General features: G+C 40.6%; 2 protein-coding genes across 2 annotated transcripts in view; one reads left to right on the plus strand and one right to left on the minus strand.

The window, feature by feature from the left end:
• The window catches only part of gjc4b (gap junction protein gamma 4b), an 8,966-nt gene extending 3,342 nt beyond the window's left edge, over positions 1-5,624 (plus strand). Inside the window, exons 2-3 of the mRNA XM_020611078.1 lie at positions 2,956-4,141; positions 4,263-5,624. Coding sequence (XP_020466734.1) covers positions 2,989-4,141; positions 4,263-4,276 — 1,167 coding nt within the window. The 5' untranslated portion in view covers positions 2,956-2,988 and the 3' untranslated portion in view covers positions 4,277-5,624. The remainder of the gene's footprint in view (positions 1-2,955; positions 4,142-4,262) is intronic.
• Positions 5,625-6,881: 1,257 nt separating this feature from the next.
• On the minus strand, positions 6,882-19,651 carry LOC109966332 (lactase-phlorizin hydrolase). The gene is made up of 16 exons (XM_020611089.1): positions 19,117-19,651; positions 18,822-18,859; positions 18,291-18,306; positions 16,174-16,258; positions 15,398-16,076; positions 14,061-14,709; positions 12,420-13,970; positions 12,105-12,310; positions 11,721-12,011; positions 11,430-11,628; positions 9,469-9,671; positions 8,844-8,950; positions 8,620-8,751; positions 8,236-8,459; positions 7,868-8,104; positions 6,882-7,093 (listed from the first exon to the last, which is right to left on the minus strand). The coding sequence occupies exons 1-16, from the start codon at positions 19,649-19,651 to the stop codon at positions 6,882-6,884; spliced, it is 5,364 nt and encodes a 1,787-aa protein (XP_020466745.1).
• Positions 19,652-20,722: the final 1,071 nt, after the last annotated feature.

Below are 20,722 nucleotides of genomic sequence, written 5' to 3' on the forward strand. Positions count from 1 at the left end.
CTGATAAACATCATCTACTGTACTTGGGTAGGATTTTGAGTTTTTTTTTTTTTTACTTGAGTATTTTCATTCTGTGCTACTTCATACTTTGAGTTCACTACATTTTAGAGGCAAATATTGTACTTTTTACTTCACTTATTTTATCTTTAGTGGTTCCCTTAAAAAAACAAACAGATTTTCACAAAAAATACTGTTTAATCATAAGATTTTATTGATTTCTACTGGAAAATTCACAAGCTACCCAGCAGCAGTTAAAATTATAAGCATATAAATTAGTTAAAAGTAGCTCCACCTTTACCAGCTGCAACATTGTGATGCACACAATATTAGTAACTATAATCCATACATTGTTAAATGTGGCATTTTGACGCTAATGCTTTTGTACCTAAGTAACATTTTGAATGCAGGACTTGTTACTTTTACTGCTGCTGCTCCCTTTACTTAACCCTGTAAAGCCCGACACATCAAAAAATAGCCAGAACATTCAAATTTTTTGGAACTGACATGTTTATTAAACCTTTTAACAAAAAGAAAATTCAAGATTCAGGATTTTTATTTGCCATCTATGCATAGACACAGTCCAGGCATATAGGAATAGATGTGCCATGTTATTTAGATTATAATTATTATTTTTTTGTATTACATTTGATACATGGGGAACTTTTGATGTTTTTGCTTTGGTGTTTTTTTTTTTTTTTTTTTTTTTCACTCAGAAACTCATGCAGCAAATATGATACAAATGGTTTTAATGGTTAAGTAACAGATCTGAGTACTTTTTCCACCAGTGCCTTATAGAGCCTAAGCCTTAATCAAAAGTTTACACCTGATCTGAACGGTTGTGCAGGAAGGCAGAGTGAAACGCTGGCTATTAGAAGGAGTAGGTATATTATTGTATTATAAAGGGACATTTTGGTCTCTCCAGGATGGCGGTCACAGTGTTACCCCCCCTTTAATGTTATGCTGCTACTCACCCACAGGACCTTCTAGTCCTGTGGGTGAGTAGCAACTAAAGCTAAATTATGTAACTGCAGTAAAATGTCATATTCACAGACAATATTTGAGTAGGTAATCTGTGACATTATATACTTTTAAAGATTTGTGTCTGTTTGTTTGTTTAGCCCTGCAGACATAATGAGATTGAATGTGCTGCCACACTATTCAAGATGTATGGTTCAGTCGATTGCTGTGAAGGGCCAAGATTCCTTTAATGTACAGTACTGTCAGATATCTACTTAAGCTTGTGCTGATCTTTGAGATTGGTTGTTATAAAGAAGAACAATCTGCAAATTCTAAGATTTATGATTTCTCCACATTTTCAGCCCTGGTCCGGAGCAGTGAGAGTTGAACTGAGGGAGGGAATAGTAGAATCCTTTTTACGTTACAATAAACACTCTGTTGTTGTTCAGCTGCTTGCCACAGCTACTGTAGTATAGTTTATAGTAGTGGATAATTACTCCACAGAAGTTATGTGGTTAGTCACCAATGGTGCCAAACCATTGCAGCTCTTCATTGCCTCTGCAGTGTGTGTGAATGATCTTTTCTGTGATGTGTCAGACCTGTTCAGGTTTTTAAGACATGACTGTTCCAGTGTGTATATGACATTCAGGTGAGATGAGGAGGATTGTGTACAGTTGCTGTGGCATTTCACATGTGGCGAGCAATGGAAATACAGCCTTGAGTGCTGCTTAGTTGTACAGCACAGCTGGTCGTAGCCAGCACCAGTCACTGATCACTTACTGCTATGTTGACATGGTGGGAATCCTGGTTAAGGCCATTGGTTTAGAGATTATAGAACAGATTACAAGTCTGGGTATTTGCTGGTGCTTTTCAGACGTGTGGCTACAGTTTTAAAAATGTGAACACCGGGGCTCATAGCCTTTGCTGTGTCACCTTCGTGCACCCTACTTACTGACGTGGTAGCATGTGTTCGCACCAGTCTTTAGGTAAGTTTGGTTGTACGTGACTTAGAATCTGTGCCTTAACATGCCCCTATTGTGGTAGTGAGGGTTGGTTTTTCCATCCACCAGTTTATGTGCATGTTTTCAATTTGTGGAAACACCAGAAATTTGATTAAAAAAAAAAAAAAACTTGAAATATTACTAAAGTTTTTATGCTTGGCTGAGATGGAAAACGTGCTCTGTTGATAAAGACAAAGTGCAGTGGAAACAGACTTTGTGAATTAATCATGATGTACAGCATCGTGTGACTTCAACCACAGAACAAAACAGATCTCTGTGGAGCAGTGAGGCCGCTACATGAATCAGGCAAAAAATGTCACTTCATATTTCTTACCTTTTGTTGAAGCGGTTGAGGGTCGACTGGCAGCCTTTTAATTACACCACCTTGTTGCACTCTTCTTCCCCAGTGGTTTACTGGCAGTTGTCCACAGAATTAGCACCGCCAGTTGTTCATCTCTATGATCCAACCCCTCCTCCGCACAGTGGCAGTGGAAGGGATTCATTCATAATTTGGCTGATGTTTCTCAAAATTCCACTAAAATTTCCTCTGCATTTTGAGCTATTGCCTTACTTTATGTGACAGTAACACAAGAGCTCCACCTTGTGGCTCTTTGGTACAATAACATAGGGAGTCAAGATGAGCAATCTTAAAATCACTATACCAGAATTATTAGTTACATTACTTTAAGTCAGTTAGGATAACTAGGGATATTATTACATTTTCTAACTTTCTTTATACTGGTTAACATTTATCATAGCCTAAACTGTTTGCCATATTTAAATGTCTTCATCATTTAAAAACTTTGTTTCTAATAATTCTCCCTTTGTGAACTGCTGTCCTTTATCTGGCCTGCATATGTTGATTTGTGTTAACAAAATGTTTTGTCATGAGACAAAGTTTTCAGTGATGCCCAAATGTCAGTAACTACTCCACTGATGGCTGCATTTAAAAGGATATTTAAACACAATTGTTGTCTCTCTCTCTCTCTCTGCACAGGTTTGAGAGGTTCCTTCTTGCTGAAGCGGCAAAATGAGCTGGAGTTTCCTCACACGTTTGTTAGATGAGATCAACAATCACTCCACCTTTGTGGGCAAGATCTGGCTCACAATCCTCATTGTTTTCCGCATCGTGCTGACAGCAGTTGGGGGCGAGTCAATTTACTATGATGAACAGAGTAAATTTGTGTGTAACACACAGCAGCCCGGTTGTGAGAATGTGTGCTATGATGCGTTTGCACCACTGTCGCACATTCGCTTCTGGGTCTTTCAGGTCATTATGATCACCACCCCCACCATTATGTACCTTGGCTTTGCTATGCATAAGATTGCCCGAATGGGTGACGAGGACTACAGACCCCGCGGCAGGAAGAGGATCCCTATAGTGAGCCGTGGGGCCAACCGGGACTACGAGGAGGCAGAGGATAATGGGGAGGAGGACCCCATGATCATGGAGGAGATTGAGCCAGAAAAGGAAAAGGAAAAGGAAGTTGTGGAGAAACCCAGCAAAAAGCATGATGGACGCCGCCGCATCAAAAAAGATGGCCTGATGAAGGTCTATGTGTTTCAGCTGCTGTCACGTGCCATCTTCGAGGCCTGTTTCCTGTTTGGACAGTACATCCTTTATGGGCTGGAGGTGGCACCGTCATATGTATGCACACGCTCCCCCTGCCCGCACACAATAGATTGCTTTGTCTCACGCCCTACAGAGAAAACAATCTTCCTGATCATCATGTATGCCGTCAGCGCCTTATGTTTGCTCTTCACCCTGCTGGAGATCCTTCACCTTGGCATCAGCGGTATTCGTGACTGCTTTTGCACACCACGGTCTCGACCTCCCACCCCTCGTCACTCGGCTCTGGCCAGCCAGAGGTCCTCCATCTCCCGCCAGCCCTCTGCACCTCCAGGCTACCACACAGCTCTGAAGAAGGACCCAACAGGAAAAATGGGCTTTAGGGATAACGTGGGAGACTCGGGTCGCGAGTCATTTGGGGATGAAGCTACATCACGGGAGCTGGAGAGGCTGCGCAGACATCTTAAACTGGCCCAGCAGCATCTGGATATGGCGTACCAGAATGAGGAGAACAGCCCGTCCCGCAGCAGCAGCCCAGAGTCCAATGGCACCGCAGTAGAGCAGAACAGGCTGAACTTCGCCCAGGAGAAGCAGAGCAGTACATGTGAGAAAGGTGGCGCTTTTACCTTTTTGTCCTTTCATTGTTTCATTTTTTTCACTTGTACTTTCACTTATTGTTATCATGTGATCAAAATAAAGGGCTTTACTAACACTGATGCCATCTCTGTTCACAGGTCTTCGTGCATAGCTTGTCACTGGCAGTTCACATCAGGAGCAGTGAGCAAACATAAGGGAATCAAACAAAGGGAGTGTGTGCATGTGTGTGTGTGTGTGTGTGTGTATGTGTGTGTGTGTGTGTGTGTGTGCGTGCGATGTCGAAAGTTCACTTGAGGTGGATAAAGTCAGCCCGAGCCTTTCAGTGTTATGACCAGTCAAGTCAAATGAGAACGAGAATGCTCGTCTCAACCCAGCAATACTTGAGACAGCAGACTGTCTGAACATCCAAAGTGCTTACAAAGTTCCGTTGTGCAACAGTTATTGTTGAAATGTACTTCTCCCTCAGGGCAGCTATCCTTTAAACTTTTTTCTTTAGTATTTTTATTATGAGTTTTAGTGGTATTAGTAAATTTTACGAATTTGTTCTCTGAAGTTCGCAGTGAGTTCATCTCATATTTGCCTTAGACCTAAACTGGAACTCCATGTTATGACATTTTGTTGAGGTAAGGTCAAGTCAGTTGTAGTGGAGAAGAGTTGTGTGCTGCGATGAAGTGACCAGTGAGTGCGCGAGTACCTGTAGGTGCCAACAAAAGGTTAATGGACAACACACCACTCTCAGAAGAAGGCTACTGGACTGGACATGCTAATGAAGACTTTCTGTTCATTTTCATACAGAGGTTTCCTTCAAGTGTGTCACTTATTTTGACAACGTTGACACTGCACCAGTCACATTCAAGTCCTGGTGCCTGGTAGAGTAACTGGAACACACTTGGGGTGCCTTTTGTCCAAAGGAGTAAACGAACCTGGATAATGCTTGAAAAACATGTAACTCTTGATATTGATTTAACTTGTATTTGATACTATTCCATATTTTTCTGTTAGTTTAGGGTATTGTGACAATGAAAAGAAGCTCTTGTCACTGTGGCCAACACTTATTTTCCTTCTTTTTGTTTTAAAGAATGACATTCACTGCTGTCTTAGCTCTCCGAAGCCTGACTCTGCATTTTGAATTTGTTTTGGTACGAATTTGCGTTCAGCTGCTTTTCTTGTTTAGTAACTACAGTTTTTGGCTTAGAGCTTCTATAGGGTACATATCGTCTTTGACGGTTAAATAAGTTGGTTGGTTAAATAAGGGATAATGCCATATGTTACGTTCATCTTCCATGTCTGAAAGGGCTGATTTCTGTTTCAGAGTCCAGACGAGGGTTGCAATCAAAATGATCATCTCAATGTGAATTCAGTGGCTTGAATGTGCGATGCTAAAATCACAACTTCTGTACGGAGTCATACCCACATGCCATTAGTGCCAACTCGAATATTGTCATCTCAAGTTATTTTTGACCAATGATTTTTATACTTTTTTAAATACTTTTGTACCTTGTGGTTAGTTTTTGAAATAAATTTTTAAGAAATGCCAATTTTCAAATTGTTTCACTCTTGATTTTCTACTAGCTCGAAGTGCCCGGTTCCAATTACTGGTGAGTGCGACAGCACTTGACTAAAATCTTGGTGTTTGTTCTTTATTTTTTTTTATGGGCTTGCATACACAAATAACATTCAAATAAAGAAACTTTTCAGGGTGCCTACTTTAATTTCTGTAAAGTGAAAGGCTTTTTTTTTTCCAGCTATACTGTGGAAGAGTTAACTGCAGAAACTGAGCACAGGTGCAGTTAAACTGGATGTAAGACCTGCACAGTTACTCAGACTGTTATGCTGTATGGGCGTGATATGGTTTAGGCCTTTAGCTTCTTTTGCTTGGAAAATTGTGGTCGATTTAGATTTTTGACTTTCAGCTGAGCCACCATTAATGTTGCTGAGGACCTGAGTCAGAAAAGCCAGTGCAAAATATACAGTGCATCTTATGGTTTTATCATGCCATTTGCACTTTTGATTATCATAAGAAGACATTTTTATAACTTTATACCAGTGGATATGATAATTCTGGCTCTTTGTGACTTGATGTTTCAGAAATAACAACTTAGACCACATCACTGACATATCTCCACATGTCCTTCTTGCAGGTACAGGAGGCAGTGCAAACGTGCAAAAGGGGAAATGTAAATCTATTGTGCCCTATTGTGGCATGAAGTGACTTCTACATAATAGCCTACTGTTTCTATTATATCTGGTAACAAAACAAACAAAAAGATATACCAAGTGACAAATTGTAATCCAGCAGCCACTGGTAGCTTTGAGTTGAAATGTCTTTGTGGGCTTGTTTCTGTAATTGTACTGTAAAATGTTGGAGTCTTTTACGGGATATCAGTAGCACAAAAGTCAAATAATGTGGCTCATTGAGAAATTTATTACTTTTATTATCATAATGTTTCATAGACTTGAGAGTAACTAGTAATGTTTTTGGATAAAAGAGAAATGAATACATTAATTTAACCATGTCTTATGACAGATATTGAGATTTTACACCCTGAATCAAAATATTTTATCATCTTTATTAACATGCAGGTAATTTTATACACTAGTGTTTCTATAAAGTTGCAGCTCAGACATTTACTGATACAACTTGGTGCATGTTGAACTTGTACTACAACTCTGCACAGGTGCATTTAAAATTTATTCTCCATGTTTATAGTTGTTACAGACTTTATTTTGCTGGATTGTTTTCTTGCCCTGAAGAATCAAAAGGATGAACAAATAACTCCAAACACAGCAACAATCAGTAGAGCAAAGGTGGTGTTAAGTCCAGTCTCAGCATCACTTGCAAAGAGCTCCATACCCAGGAATCTCACAGCATTGTTAGTGATCGGTGCACTCGTCCCCGCAGGTGCAGTCGTCCGTACAGGTGCACTCGTCCCCGCAGGTGCACTTGTCCGCACAGGTGCGCTCGTCCCTGTAGGAGAGACACAGAGACACCTGGGTTATTGTATTCATTTTTAACAGATTGCTGACAGCAAGTGTAAATAAACCTACCAGTTCACAAAATCTTAAGTTCCACTATCACTAAATGTACTTTTAGTATTAAAGAATATTTTGGTGAAAAGCACTTATTTGCTTTCTTCGGAGTTAGATGAGAACCACTCCTATAGTGCTCCATTAAACAGCCAGAGCCTGCAGACAGTTGGCTTTAGCTCAGCATAATGACTGAAGGCATGAGGAAACATCTAGCCTGTCTCTGTCCAAAGGTCATAAAATATGACTAAAGCTCACAAATCAACATGCTACATCTCTTATTCAGGTCGATTAAGAAATTGTCCCACACACAACCTGTGAAAATGCAACTTCATGATTTTTGTAAAGATTAAAGAGATACAAAGTTATAGTTAATGAGTGTTAAAAGTGCTGCTTGCTAATTTTTTATAACCTTTTGATAGAGTTGTGCTAGCTATTTATCCCAGTTTACAATCTTGCATGCCATGTTAAGATAAGCTAAGTCTTTTGGCTCTGTCTTGATACTGATACTGATTAAAATTAAGCTGTAAAACTTTAAATGACACGCTATTGCTTAGGCCTTGATAAAAGTGGGGTTAATAATCACAGTAATCACAGTTGCCTACTCAAGAAAATATAGGCACTGTATTTTGTATGTTAAATAATCAACTAAGTAAAGCTTCTACTGCATGTTTATGTGTTCTTCATATTAGTCAGTCAGACCTCTGCAGTTTACCTTCAAGGACAGGGTTCAAACACTCATGGGGCCCCAAGGCAGGATCAGGGAATCCGTTGCAGTTGATTAGAGTAGTGTAGAAGGCAGCAGAGGCCTTGGGCACTCGAGGAAGATTAGGGTCTGATCTATTGACATAGAAAAGGCCAAATCTCTCCTCAAAGCCAGTGGCCCACTCCAGGTTGTCCATCAGCGTCCAAGCTGTGAAACCACGGATATCCACGTCATCTAGTAAGTAAGCTGGAAGGAGAAAATGAACACTTTTAGGAATGCAAATGCACACCATTTATACTATCAAATCGTTGGTTTGACTTTGGAAAATTGTCGCTCTCTTCTTATTGTATTCCTATATGAAAGTTGTAGGTTAATACCTTTTAGCATCTGGTTGATGTATTTTTCATAGTAATAGCTCCTGTGAATATCATTTAGGTTGAAAGGCCCCCGCTCTGAGATGCCATTCTCAGTGATGATAATAGGTGGATTTCCGTACTCCTTCTTAATAAAGTTTAAAATCTTCCGGAATCCAAATGGTGAGACCTTCAGCCAGGATGAACCTGAATCCAGCCAGGTACGATCAGCAATTAACCCTGCACCCCTGTGAAGATCAAATTGATGAACTTATTTTATTTCAGAAATATTTAAATTCAAATAAAGCAAGAAAATGATTTTTTTTCTCCTTAATTAATTGTTTTACAAGCTGTAACAGCACATGAGTACAGCTAAGGAGGTAATTGTACTTGTTGGTACTTGCTTACCTGTCAGCATCATAGTGCTGAAGCTTTCCATAATTCACAGGGGATGTCAGGACAGTGGTGTAATGGTTGAACCCAAAATAATCATAGGTGCCCTTAATCCTCTTAATTTCCTCTAGAGAAAACTCAGGCAGCCTGGAGAAAATGAAGTGAAATAAGTGAATGAACTTGATAATTCTAAAATAATGGTACAGGCTTTGAGATTTTAACATTAGTTTTTATAATACCGAGATTTTGGCAGACCAGCAGCTAAGCTTCGCTCTCGAATGACTGTCTTCATTATGTCATTGTAGTCTCCATTAAATATGGGATGGGCAAACCAGCCAATGTAGAACTGTACAAAGAGAGACACAAAAGCCATTAGAGACGCTAATTATTGCCAAACATATTTACAATAAAATATGAGAGAAATATACATGTACAATGAGATCCTGCAAATCACAAGACCTGTAAAACTTCCATCCATCCATCCATTATCTATACCGCTTATCCTGAACAGGGTCACTGGGGGGCTGGAGCCAACCCCAGCTCTTATTGGGCGAGAAGTGAGGTCCACCCTGGACAGGTCGCCAGTCTATCACAGGGCTGACTCTTAAAGACAAACAACCACACACACCCAAACTCACTCCTACGGGCAATTCAGTCACAAATCATCCTAAGCTGCATGTCTTTGGACTGTGGGAGGAAGCCATAGTCCCCAGAGAGGACCCACACAGGCACAGGGAGAACATGCAAACTCCACACAGAAAGGCCCCGGGTCGGCCGGGGCCCAAACCCAGACCCTTCTTGACTGTGCCATCATGTTGCCCCTGTAAAACTTAGCAAGATTTATTTATTCATTTATTTTTGTACCTGCAGTACACGTCTTGCAGCATCAATGTCCTCCTGCTTGTATGGATTTCTGGGTTCTGTCCAGTCAGAGTTGATGGTGATGGAGATAATTCCTTTCTGGCTGGCACGATATGTGTCATTGTAGAGATGCCAGGCCTCAGCATGAGCTTTAATAAGGTGGTGACCCACAATGTAGGGTAGAGTGCCTGGTCTGAGACTGATCCCTGAAAATGCACGTACGAATAGACACATTTGCAAGACATGCTACATTTTAAATATCTTGTATCCTGACCTTTCCTTTGAGATACAGACTGGCACTCTTTGTGTCTGCGCAGTAATACCCACGGCCGATTCTGAATATGTTGGCGACGTGCCATGAAATGTGATTTATTTATTTTTGGTGTCTTAAAGCATGTCTTAAAGACATAAAGGCCTGGATGACCTGCAACTTCTTACTTCTAAACTCTGACAAAACTGAAGTTATTGTGCTTGGGCCTGAAAACCTTAGAAATCTGCTGTCTAATCATATAGTTACTTTAGATGACATAGCTCTTGCCTCCAGTACTACTGTGAGGAACCTTGGAGTCATCTTTGATCAGAATATGTCCTTTAAATCACACATAAACCAAGTCTCTAAAACTGCCTTCTTTCACCTGCGAAATATTGCAAAAATCAGGAGCATCCTGTCTCAAAGTGATGATGAAAAACTGGTCAATGCATTTGTCACTTCCAGGCTGGACTACTGTAACTCTTTACTATAAGTATATCCCAATAATTCCCTAAAAAGCCTCCAGTTAATCCAAAATGCTGCAGCCAGAGGACTGACAGGAACGAGCAAGAGAGATCATATCTCTCCCATATTAGCTTCTCTCCACTGGCTCCCTGTAAAATTCAGAATAGAATTTAAAATCCTTCTCCTAACATACAAAGCCCTTAATGACAAGGCTCCATCGTATCTTAAAGACCTCATAGAGCCTTATCATCCTAACAGAGCACTTCGCTCTCAGAGTGCAAGTTTACTTGTGGTTCCTAGAGTCCACAGAAGCAGAATGGGAGGCAGAGCCTTTAGCTATCAAACTCCTCTCCTATGGAACCAACTCCCAGTCTCAGTTCAGGAGGCGGACACCCTCTCTACCTTTAAGATTAGACTTAAGACGTTCCTTTTTGATAAAGCTTATAGTTAAGGCTGGATCAGGTGACCCTGAGCCTTCCCTTAGTTACCTTTCCTCTCCTCTTCTCTCCTCTCTCTCCCTGTGCTTCTATATGCCACCATTACACATTACTAACTTTGTGTCTCCTCTCTCCCGTAGTGTGTCCTCTCTCTCTCCCTGTACTTTTCTGCAGGTTGCCCTGGCCCTGGAGCTCTACATCTCTGACGAGCAGTCACCAGCCACATCAACCTGATCAGTGTTTGATTGTTGTGTCTTGTTGCTTTTCTTCTTTTGTCTCTCCTCTATCCACTCACCCCAACCGGTCGAGGCAGAAGGCCGCCCACCAAGAGCCGGGGTCTGTCGGAGGTTTCTTCCGTTAAAGGGAGTTTTTCCTCCCCACTGTCGCCAAGTGCTTGCTCAAGGGGGATTTGTTGGGTTTTCCCTATGTAATAATATTGATAACAGTAAGGTCTAGACCTTACTTTGTAAAGTGTCCTGAGATGACTTTCGTTGTGATTTGGCGCTATACAAATAAAATTTGATTTGATTTGATTTGCAGATTTGTTTAGCTACATGCTTTTTGTCATTGTTCTTTAGAAAGATTAAGAATTGGTTTAGAGAAAACAGTGTTTCAAAACACACAGGTTGTGATCTTTAACTCAACTGCGATTTTAATTTTAGTTCTCTTACTGATTTTATCACTTGGTGCTACTTACAAAACAAAATACTAAATGGCAGAGCAACTTTTTAATCTGTTATTCAAATCAAATAAACAAGTATACATTGGTGTGAGGTAATGTGTAAGAATGGGGGCACTATATTAAGACATACCTGGCGCAGCTGTTCCATATCCATGGCCTATGTTGGCTACATTGTACGGTTCATTAATGGTGATCCAAAATTTCACTTTGTGACCAAAACGGCTAAATATGAGGTCAGCGTAATCCCTGAACTTGAAGACAATTGCTTCATTCTCCCACCCTCCAGTATCCTGCAGAGCTTGTGGAAGGTCCCAGTGATAGAGAGTGACCTGACAGCAAAGGAACACAATTATGGTTTACCTAATTTACCAACTTTTTCACTGCAAATATTTTTTGATATGCTGGCAGCAATTACACATACATGCGGTTCAATGTTTGCAGCAAGGAGTGCATCCACCAGTCTGTGGTAGTAGTTGATTCCAGCCTCGTTGATGTGCTTGGTGGTACCATCAGGAAGCACCCTCGACCAGGATATGGAGAAACGATAATGGGTCACCTTTAGTTGCTTCAAAATAGCAACATCCTCTTCTATTTTATTGTAACTGTCACAGGCTATGTCCCCATTGTCATCATTGAACACTTTGAGAGGAGTGTGAGCAAACTTGTCCCAAATACTGAGACCTTTTCCATCTGCTCTCCACCCCCCTTCAATCTGGAAAGTAAATAGAAACAGAGATTTAAATAGGGAGTACATGTACAATTCCCTGATCCAGCATTAATAAAGGGACTTAATCTAAACGATTACCTGATATGATGCCGTTGAAACACTCCAAATGAAATCTTTCCGAAAGTAGAAATGGGCTGAGTACTTGGGTGTCCTTGGTCGGTTTGGATTAGTGAAGTCCACATGGTGTAACCCAAATCCAACTTTGTATCCATTAAGCCACTCAAAAGAATCCATAAGAGAGGTTGCTATGTATCCTTTCACCTTCACACCATCAATGTCAGAGGCTGTTATTAAAATATACACAAATGCATAAATAAATGATGAAGAATAAATATCTAAATAGTCATTTCAGTTTATAATTATCTTAAGAAATCTATTTATGGCACAGTATACCTTTGAGAGCCTCATCAATATAGGTCTTGTAATAAAATACTCTGCCAGTGTCATCCCAAGTTGTCTTTGAGTCTGTAGCTACTCCATTCTCAGTAATGTAAATCTCTGGATCTCCATACTCCTCCTTGATCCAGTTGAGAAGTCTTCTCAAGCCCCATGCTACAGCTCTCTGGTTTGTGATGGCTGTAGATGGTGAACCACTTTCTTCTGCTTCTAACAAATCATGGTCATATTTGTAAGACTGAGGTGAAAGTCTCAGTGTAGCATGGCGTGCAATTTGTGTAGTGTAGTGATTTACACAGAACATGTCAGCAGTTCCTCTTATGAAGCTCTTTTCTTGTTCAGTGAAGGCAGGTAGTCTTGAATTTGAAAGACCTTGAAGTTCACTTTTGTTTCCGACTTGCCACTTCATTGCATCGGGATAGTCCCCATTCTTGAAAATAGGGTGTGCAAACCAACCCAGTTTGAACTGCAGGGCGCGGTCAGCAGCCAGCACTTCTCGGAAAATGTTAACATCTTTAGGTTCAATCCAGTCAGCATTGAGGGCGATGGATATCAGACCACCTTGAGAGGCACGGTACTTATCATCATATGTGTGGTAGACCTTGGCGTGAGCTTTAATCAGGTTGTGTGCGACTCTGTATGGTGCAATTCCTGGATTTTTAACATTTGGTGGAATCTCTCCAAGACCATATCCTGACCATGCAATAGTATGAGGCTGGTTGAAGGTCATCCAAAATTTCACTCTGTCTCCAAAAGTGGCAAAGCAAAAGTCACAAAATTCATTAAAAATGTTAATCATGTCTATGTTTTCCCAGCCACCGAGGTCTTGCAAAGCTTGGGGGAGGTCCCAATGATAGAGTGTCACCATGGGGGTAATGTTATATGCTAAGAGGCCATCAATGAGCCTGTTGTAGTAGTCAACACCGTTCTGGCTCAGAGAGGGATGCCGACCATTAGGAAAGATCCTAGACCAGGACAGAGAGAATCTGTATGACTTCACCCTCAGAGCTCGAAGCATGTAGAAGTCTTCTTCAAGTCTGTGGTAGCTGTCACAGGCCACATCTCCACTGCTATTACCAGGGATGCTACCAGGTTTCTGGGTGAATGTATCCCAGATGCTGGGCCCCTTCCTATCAGCATTCCAGGCACCTTCAATCTGATAAGCAGAAGATGATACTCCCCAGCTGAAGCCTTGGGGGAATGTACCATAGTGATACATTTTTCTCTGGAATTTAGACTGGTGTGAGAATTTCTCCCAGACAGTTTTTGATTTAGATGGAACCTCTGAGGATGATAAAGCAGTGGGGCGGCGAGTGGGTTGAATCTTTACCCCTTTAAAACCATCACTTTTGTGTGAACGAAATCCATTTTGCTTGATAAGCTGAGAGTAGAAATATACAGATTGCTTTGGTGTTCTTGGTCTGTCTGCATCTTCAAAGTTGACATGGTGCAGACCAAACCTATGGCTGTAGCCTTGTTTCCCTTCAAATCCATCCATGAGTGACTGCACTGTAAATCGTTGCACATCCACTCCGTCTAAAACTATTGCTACAAAATAAACACACAACAGCACAATGATGTTAAAATTTTTTCAACAGTGTCAAAATTTGTTTCCTATCAGAAAATCCAGACACTAACCTTTGAGGGCCTCGTTGATGTAATGCCTCATGTATTCTGTTCTGCTGGTGTCATTGAGAGTGTCCCCACTGTACTCAGTGGGCATCCCATTGCCAGTTATAAAGATAGGCACTTTGTTAGTATTCAAGTATTCTGTGGAAATGTAGTTCAGAAGCCTTCGGAGACCCCAAGGCGCAGAATATATCCATTCAGATGCTGTAGAGGACCACGATGGGTCCACATGTGCCTGGTAGTCACCAACACCCTGAGGACCAGGGGTACAGCCGCCATCACTGCTGTTGACCAGACGGGAGGTGTAGTGGTTTAAACCTAAAAAGTCAGCTGTTCGTTGTATCCTCTTTCTCTCTTCAGGAGTGAAAACTGGAAGCCTTGCAGGCTCCGAGTGGGGACACTCTCTTTTTTTCTCTTCAATCTGAGTCTTGAGTGTTGCAGGATAATCTCCATCTACAAATATAGGATGTGCAAACCAGCCCAGCATTAACTGTAGGTAACGATCTGCAGCTGCTATGTCTTCAGGACTGGAGGGGTCCATGGGCTCAGCCCAGTCAGAGTTCAGTGCAATGCCTACTTTCCCTCCTTGTTTCAGCCTGTACTTGTCATTGTAGACATGCCAGGCTTCAGCATGGGACTTGAGCATATTGTGAGTAGCCTGCAAAGATGAAAGATAATGTAATGTACATTTATAAAAATGAAGACTGCTTTGATAATATTCCTTAATATTGGGTATCAATACAAAGTCTGATCCAGTGCTTAAATGTGCTGTGCTGATGTCACCTTTGCCTTTCTCACTCATGAGAAAACATCATATTCTGCCTTAAGCTTTCTCAACCTCAGGATCTACAAAAATTCTAATAATTTTTTTATGCATAGTTACTAGGACTCAACACATTAAAATTTATGTTTGTTTTCAGCTCGCTGAGCAAGTTGACTACAGGCAAAGCCATAAAGATGTCATATTTTTGCAAGTTTGTCTTCTGCTTCTTTAACAGCTGTTTTCCATTATTGGCAGATTTTGCTGCACATATGGTTAGAGAACAAAGTGGCCTTCTCAAGAAAAGTGCAGCCTCCTCTCTGCTTCACTCCACTGGTTTCTATGTGTGTGTCAGGGAGCAGCTCACATCTCTGCTCGACACACAGAGCTGGGAATGGAGAGGAATTCCAGAGGAGAGAGAGAGAGACCCCCTGGTCAAGAGCACTAGAGTATACAAGTAAATAGGGATTGGGATTTGATTGGCTTTATTTTAACCAACACAAATCTATTAAAATATCCTTAGATTGCCCTGATACCAAATCGTATTAACATGTATTTCTAATATATAAAATACTATTGATCTTACCAGATAGGAGGAAACCACATAGTCCTTTACTCCGGGGGGATGCTCACCAGTGCCATACCCAGCATGGCTCACAACCCAGGGGCTACTGAATGTGTTCCAGGTCTTGACCCTGTCTCCAAACCTGGAGAAGCAGAAGTCTGCATAGTCCTTGAAGGCTTCAACAATGGAAGTGTGGGTCCATCCTCCAAAGTCCTGGAGTGCCTGGGGCAGATCCCAGTTGTAAAGAGTGACAACAGGTTGTATGCCAGAATCAATGAGAGCATTGATCAGCTTGTCATAGTAGAGAGCCCCTTCCTCTGATTGGGTGCCTCTGAGACCCGAGGGGAAAACACGAGCCCAGGAGATAGAAAACTGGTAGGTGTTGACATGAAGACCTCGCAGAAGGTAAGCATCGTAATCCACTTTGTGGTAACTGTCACAAGCTAGATCAGCTGTCTGATTTGCAAAGGCTAGGCCATCATGACCAAAACGGTCCCAAATGGTCTCACCCTTCCCACCTTCTAACCAGCCACCTTCAACCTTGAAGGACTCACTGGAGGTGGCCCACTGGAAACCAAAGGGGAATGAATCTTCAAGGAAAAGATCTCGTTCCATGGTAGTCTGGGCCCCAAACTTTTCCCACACACTCTGGTAGCTGTTTCTGAACATTGTCTTTTCTGTGTAGTCTGGAATACTGTGACTTTTGGAAAACAGATGGACATAAAATTACATAAATATTTGATAAACTTTAGTGATACATATCAATCAGTGCAGTTTTGCCAAGAAAAAAGTCTCACCTGGCTTGAGCGTCCTGCATGTCCAGCTCACCCAACATGTCCTTCATGTCACATCCAACAATATTCAGGTCTCTGTTGTTCAGGACTGTGAAGACAAAGTTAGTGATAGTTAATTGTCTGACATAAATAAAATATGCAGTCATACACAAATAAAAATTGATTTTGGTGCTTAAAATGTCTTCATATAGTTTATTTTGTTGACATATTGGCTAATTTCTTTTTAATTTAGTTTGTTGAATGTGCAAAGGAAGGTGGTGCAGGGTAGATGTCGCCTGTAGGAAGACATGACAGCTTGCAAGACAGTGGGACGCAGTAAGACTGCAGGACAGATTGTTTAATTGATGGTAATTGTGTAATTTGACACATATTAACACTAACAATTTACTCAAATCACTGTTGTATGATAATTATCAAGAAACAACTTTTATGATTATTGTACTGTAAAAGTTTACGACATTGCAGTTTGCTGCAGTCTGGCCTTGACGCTGCGTGAAGGTTTGGTCCTTAAAACCACATTGGTCCAGATAGTGCTGGTCACTGTTTTGATGCTACATACCGTCTTTAAACAGCTGTATTTATTGCAAATTGTGTGAAAATAATGTTGACAATTCACAACATGCCAGTTGTTATTAGAACTGCGGGCACATTATTAATTTAAAAAATTCTCCATTAGATTGAGAGAATTTCTTAGGCAAAAAATCCATTTTCATTTGATGGAAGAACAGCGAGGCAGTGTTGCAGCACAGAGAAAGAGGCAGTGGCACCAAGAGGTTATTTGTGTTTATTATTTTGTAAAAAACTGGATAACAGAGGAACCTTAAGTGAGCTATGATGACATTTACCTTGTAGAAAATGTCCAAGAAGCTGATGTTGTCTGTACAAACAATCATGAACCGTCATCTTGTATATCAGTATAGGCAAGTTCCCACTGGACCTCTACAACACAACATGCATGTGGCTGTAGGTAATAGTACCACAAGATATGAAATGCAAAAGAAAAACACCCTATAAAATTTACTGCACCTGTAAGCTCCTCAGCTCCTCTGCGAAGTTTGATGCAGAGTCACAGTTATATTCGATGTGCACTGACAAGAAATCCATCTGTTCAAACAGGAGGTAGAGCACAATATATTATCACACTCATGTTCCTTAATGAAAACAGTGACTGTGCAGTTGAATACATTTGAGACTTTCTATCATAATACATTGTCTCTGTGACTGCTAAATATACATATTAAAAGTTCTTGTTGGTGAATTATAAAATTCATGCTATACGTACAACCAAAAAAAGATTCTGTATTTCCATAAGTGGAGTAAAACTATGGAATAATCTAAGTGTGGACATAAAAAAACAGTAGGAAAATTGATGAGTTTAAACATAGATATAAAGGTATGTGTCAATCAAGATATGGGCAAGAACAGGCTTAATGATTAATCAGATGGGAGTGTGGATGTAGAATATGTATCCATGTAGTAATACTGCTTGCAAACCAATGATGATAAGATGATGTTAGGGGGTAGGACTAGATAAGTCTAACTTCTTCCTACTCCGTTCAAGCATGTTCTAGGTATAAGCAAATTGAAAATATATTTGTGGATATGTCTGGAATTATGTGTGGTTATATACTGATTGTTGTTACATGTTTGAAAGAATAAATAAATCAAATCAAATCAATACCCCAGGTTCTTATATCAGAAAACAGAGGGCATTAGAGCCAGAGTGAGGGAACACCTTGGACAGGCTGATATTCCATCATAAAGTGAAGACATAAATGTGGGTAATAGGACATCTAAATAAAAAAAACTAGAAATGCCTGTCATTAGATTGGGAACATTGCTGAAACATTATCTTTAAGCACTTATCTTTCAAGGGTTAAGATAAGGAGAGGTGTAAAACATCTTTAAGGTTGGCAAAATGCTTTTTAGCGTGCTGAAGATAGAATATCTGAATAGGACCCTGCCTAGATTAAGATCATCACTTCTATCTGGACTCTTGGACAAGGAGGCAGCTCAACAGGAAACCCACAAAGAAGCTGGATTCATCAGTCAAACAACTCCAGAACATGTGGAGCAGTGTGGCCCATTCAAACAGCAACAATCATACATCACTTACATACATAAGATAAGTTCTGGCTTCCCCCCATAACCCCAGCTACAGCTGATGATGGATGTTTGGCAGGCAGGGGCATCATAAGGGAGGAACTCCAGGTAGAGTGAGCAATGGACCACCTCACATGCTGAACCACTGTTTCTTTTTTTTTCTTTTTTTTTAAAGAAACAGGAGTTTTAAACGTTTTAACTTCTTTGTAAAGCTCTGATCCAGAACACGCTGCCAGTTGTTAAACTCTTAAATCTTAACATTCACACCCATGACCAATGTATCTGGCCAGAAAGCATCCCTGTGTTTGAGTGATTTGAGTGTCTTGACTCTTCAGTAATGAGAAAACTCCCAAATCCAAATTAGCTAACCGAGTATAGCCAAACATCTTGCCTTAGTGTATGCAAATATTGAAGTTTATTTCTTAGTTTGAAAAAAATCATTAATGGAAGTAAACTCAATAAAAAAAGAAAACATTCACAAAAAAGATATAAGGAGAATAAAAGATGCAACTTACTGTCGCTGAAGCTTTGACCTGGGAAAGAGAAACAACGTCACTAGCTCTCAGTCCTACTGACAGACGTCTCCCTGAAACCACATGGAAGCATAAAGGCACTCTTAACATAATGCACATAGTGGTTTTGGTATTATTTGGTCATGAATCATCATTTTTTACAAGTGATAACTGCTGTTGATTACATATTATTAAAATAATACTGAAAGTGACATGTTTTTCTTGTTTTATTTAACTATTAAAAATAGTAACAACTGACTGATCCTGAAAACATTAACTAAGTCAGTCAATAATATCTTAAATGCTTTTCTTCTCCATCTTTTTTCCTCACCTTTATCAGGAAAGCGCTGATGGTACAGCTGGTAAATGTTCTTGCTGAGTTGCAGGGTATTTTGCAGAAAGCCGGGAGCACCTGCAGGCTGCCCTTCATCCCAAACATCATCCAAGTCACTCAGTGTCACCCAGGAGTGTGCCAGTGCGCCAAACTCCTGGAAGGCAAACTCTGCATACTGCTGAAACATCTCTACCAGCTCCTGGCTCTCCCAGCCTCCAAACCTTGATCTCAGAGCATCTGGTACTGTGGATCCATGGAGGACAACCAGAGGCTGAAGGCCCACCTCCAGCAGCTGTCTCAGGAGGGTCTGGTAGCAGGTAACCACAGCCTGTCGGGGCTGACTGGAGAGACCCGTAGGCAGGATTTGAGCCCATGATAGCGGCACCTTGAAGTGAGTCACCCCTTTGCTTTGAAGGGATTCAAAGTACTGTTTAGAGCCTGGAGGTATGGCGTGACTGCAGTCAAAGGCATCATTCACCCCACTGCCTGATCCTCTCACTACCTGCTTTGTCAGAGGACCAGCAAGAAGCATAAACTCCTCTTGTCTGCTCACCCCCCTGCTGTGACAAATAAACAGACATGAAACATACAGACAGGCAACCCACAGCAGGTTCTGCATTGTAGCTTGAAAATGACTGACTAACATTATCTACTGGCAGTCAGGTGTTTTAAAGTAGTCTTTTTTTTTTTTATCCTGATGGCGTCATTAAACAATTAAGATTGATATCACTTCCAAGTGTTGCACGTGACAGTGTTTTACTGCAGCTGTGTCAGAAAGACTCCGGACTCATGGGTCAGATGATAATCCCTCGTGTGTACTCATGTTTGAAGATCACAAAATATATAGCTGCAGTATGGTTTTAAAAATGTTTTTTAGTAGCATACAAGTAAAAATTGAGAGAAAATATACAGCAGCAACTCCTGAATGCAATGCTGTGGGTGAGAACCCACAAATGTAACAAATACATCTTTGCAGTGAAAACTGTTCAAAATAATGATAGTTTGGATCCTGAGGAACGAACAAGTACTTCAACAGAGCATTTCCCCCAACAGCTCAAGTATGTGACAGCTATCGTGGAATCTTTCATAAACTATTATGACCTTCTTTTGGACTGTAAATGCCTTGGCTAAGCACATGCCTGACAGGTAGCTTGAATTTATCAGAGATGGGCCATGGGTACGAAAATTACAATAAATACAACTATTTTTGTAAAAGAGAATAGGCATAATGAACAGATATAATCAATATAAATGTAATAATTTATGCTTGCCTTGCTTTTGTTTGCATGGTGCCTCTGATTTTTTTTACTAAATTAAGTTCTGTGCAGTTATAATATATCACAATTTAATGCACCCCCTTCTGCAAACACATATTACAGTTTTGTTTTCAAGAATAATTTAACCAGATACAGACTCTACAACTAGCTGTGCATTAAATTTGTATTTTAATTTGCATGTGTATTTGATGAAAAGAAATCCTAAAAAGCGAAAAACCTCAGCAGTCATGGTTAAGTCTTATTGTGTTTATTAAATAAAATGTGCAGAGAGAACTGAATTTTTTTAGCCTCAACACAAACACTGTCTATGACACTATATATATATA

The sequence above is a fragment of the Monopterus albus genome, unplaced genomic scaffold, assembly GCF_001952655.1.
Source record: "Monopterus albus unplaced genomic scaffold, M_albus_1.0 scaffold109.1, whole genome shotgun sequence".
Taxonomy (NCBI): Eukaryota; Metazoa; Chordata; class Actinopteri; order Synbranchiformes; family Synbranchidae; genus Monopterus; species Monopterus albus.

Excerpts from the sequence above, each read along its gene's own strand:
- LOC109966332 (XM_020611089.1), bottom strand. The coding sequence starts at position 19,651 with ATGCTTCTTGCTGGTCCTCTGACAAAGCAGGTAGTGAGAGGATCAGGC. Across the intron at positions 18,860-19,116 it reads TCAGCGCTTTCCTGATAAAG|GGAGACGTCTGTCAGTAGGA; the intron begins GTGAGGAAAAAA and ends ATGTGGTTTCAG. Across the intron at positions 9,672-11,429 it reads ATATGGAACAGCTGCGCCAG|GGATCAGTCTCAGACCAGGC; the intron begins GTATGTCTTAAT and ends GTGCATTTTCAG.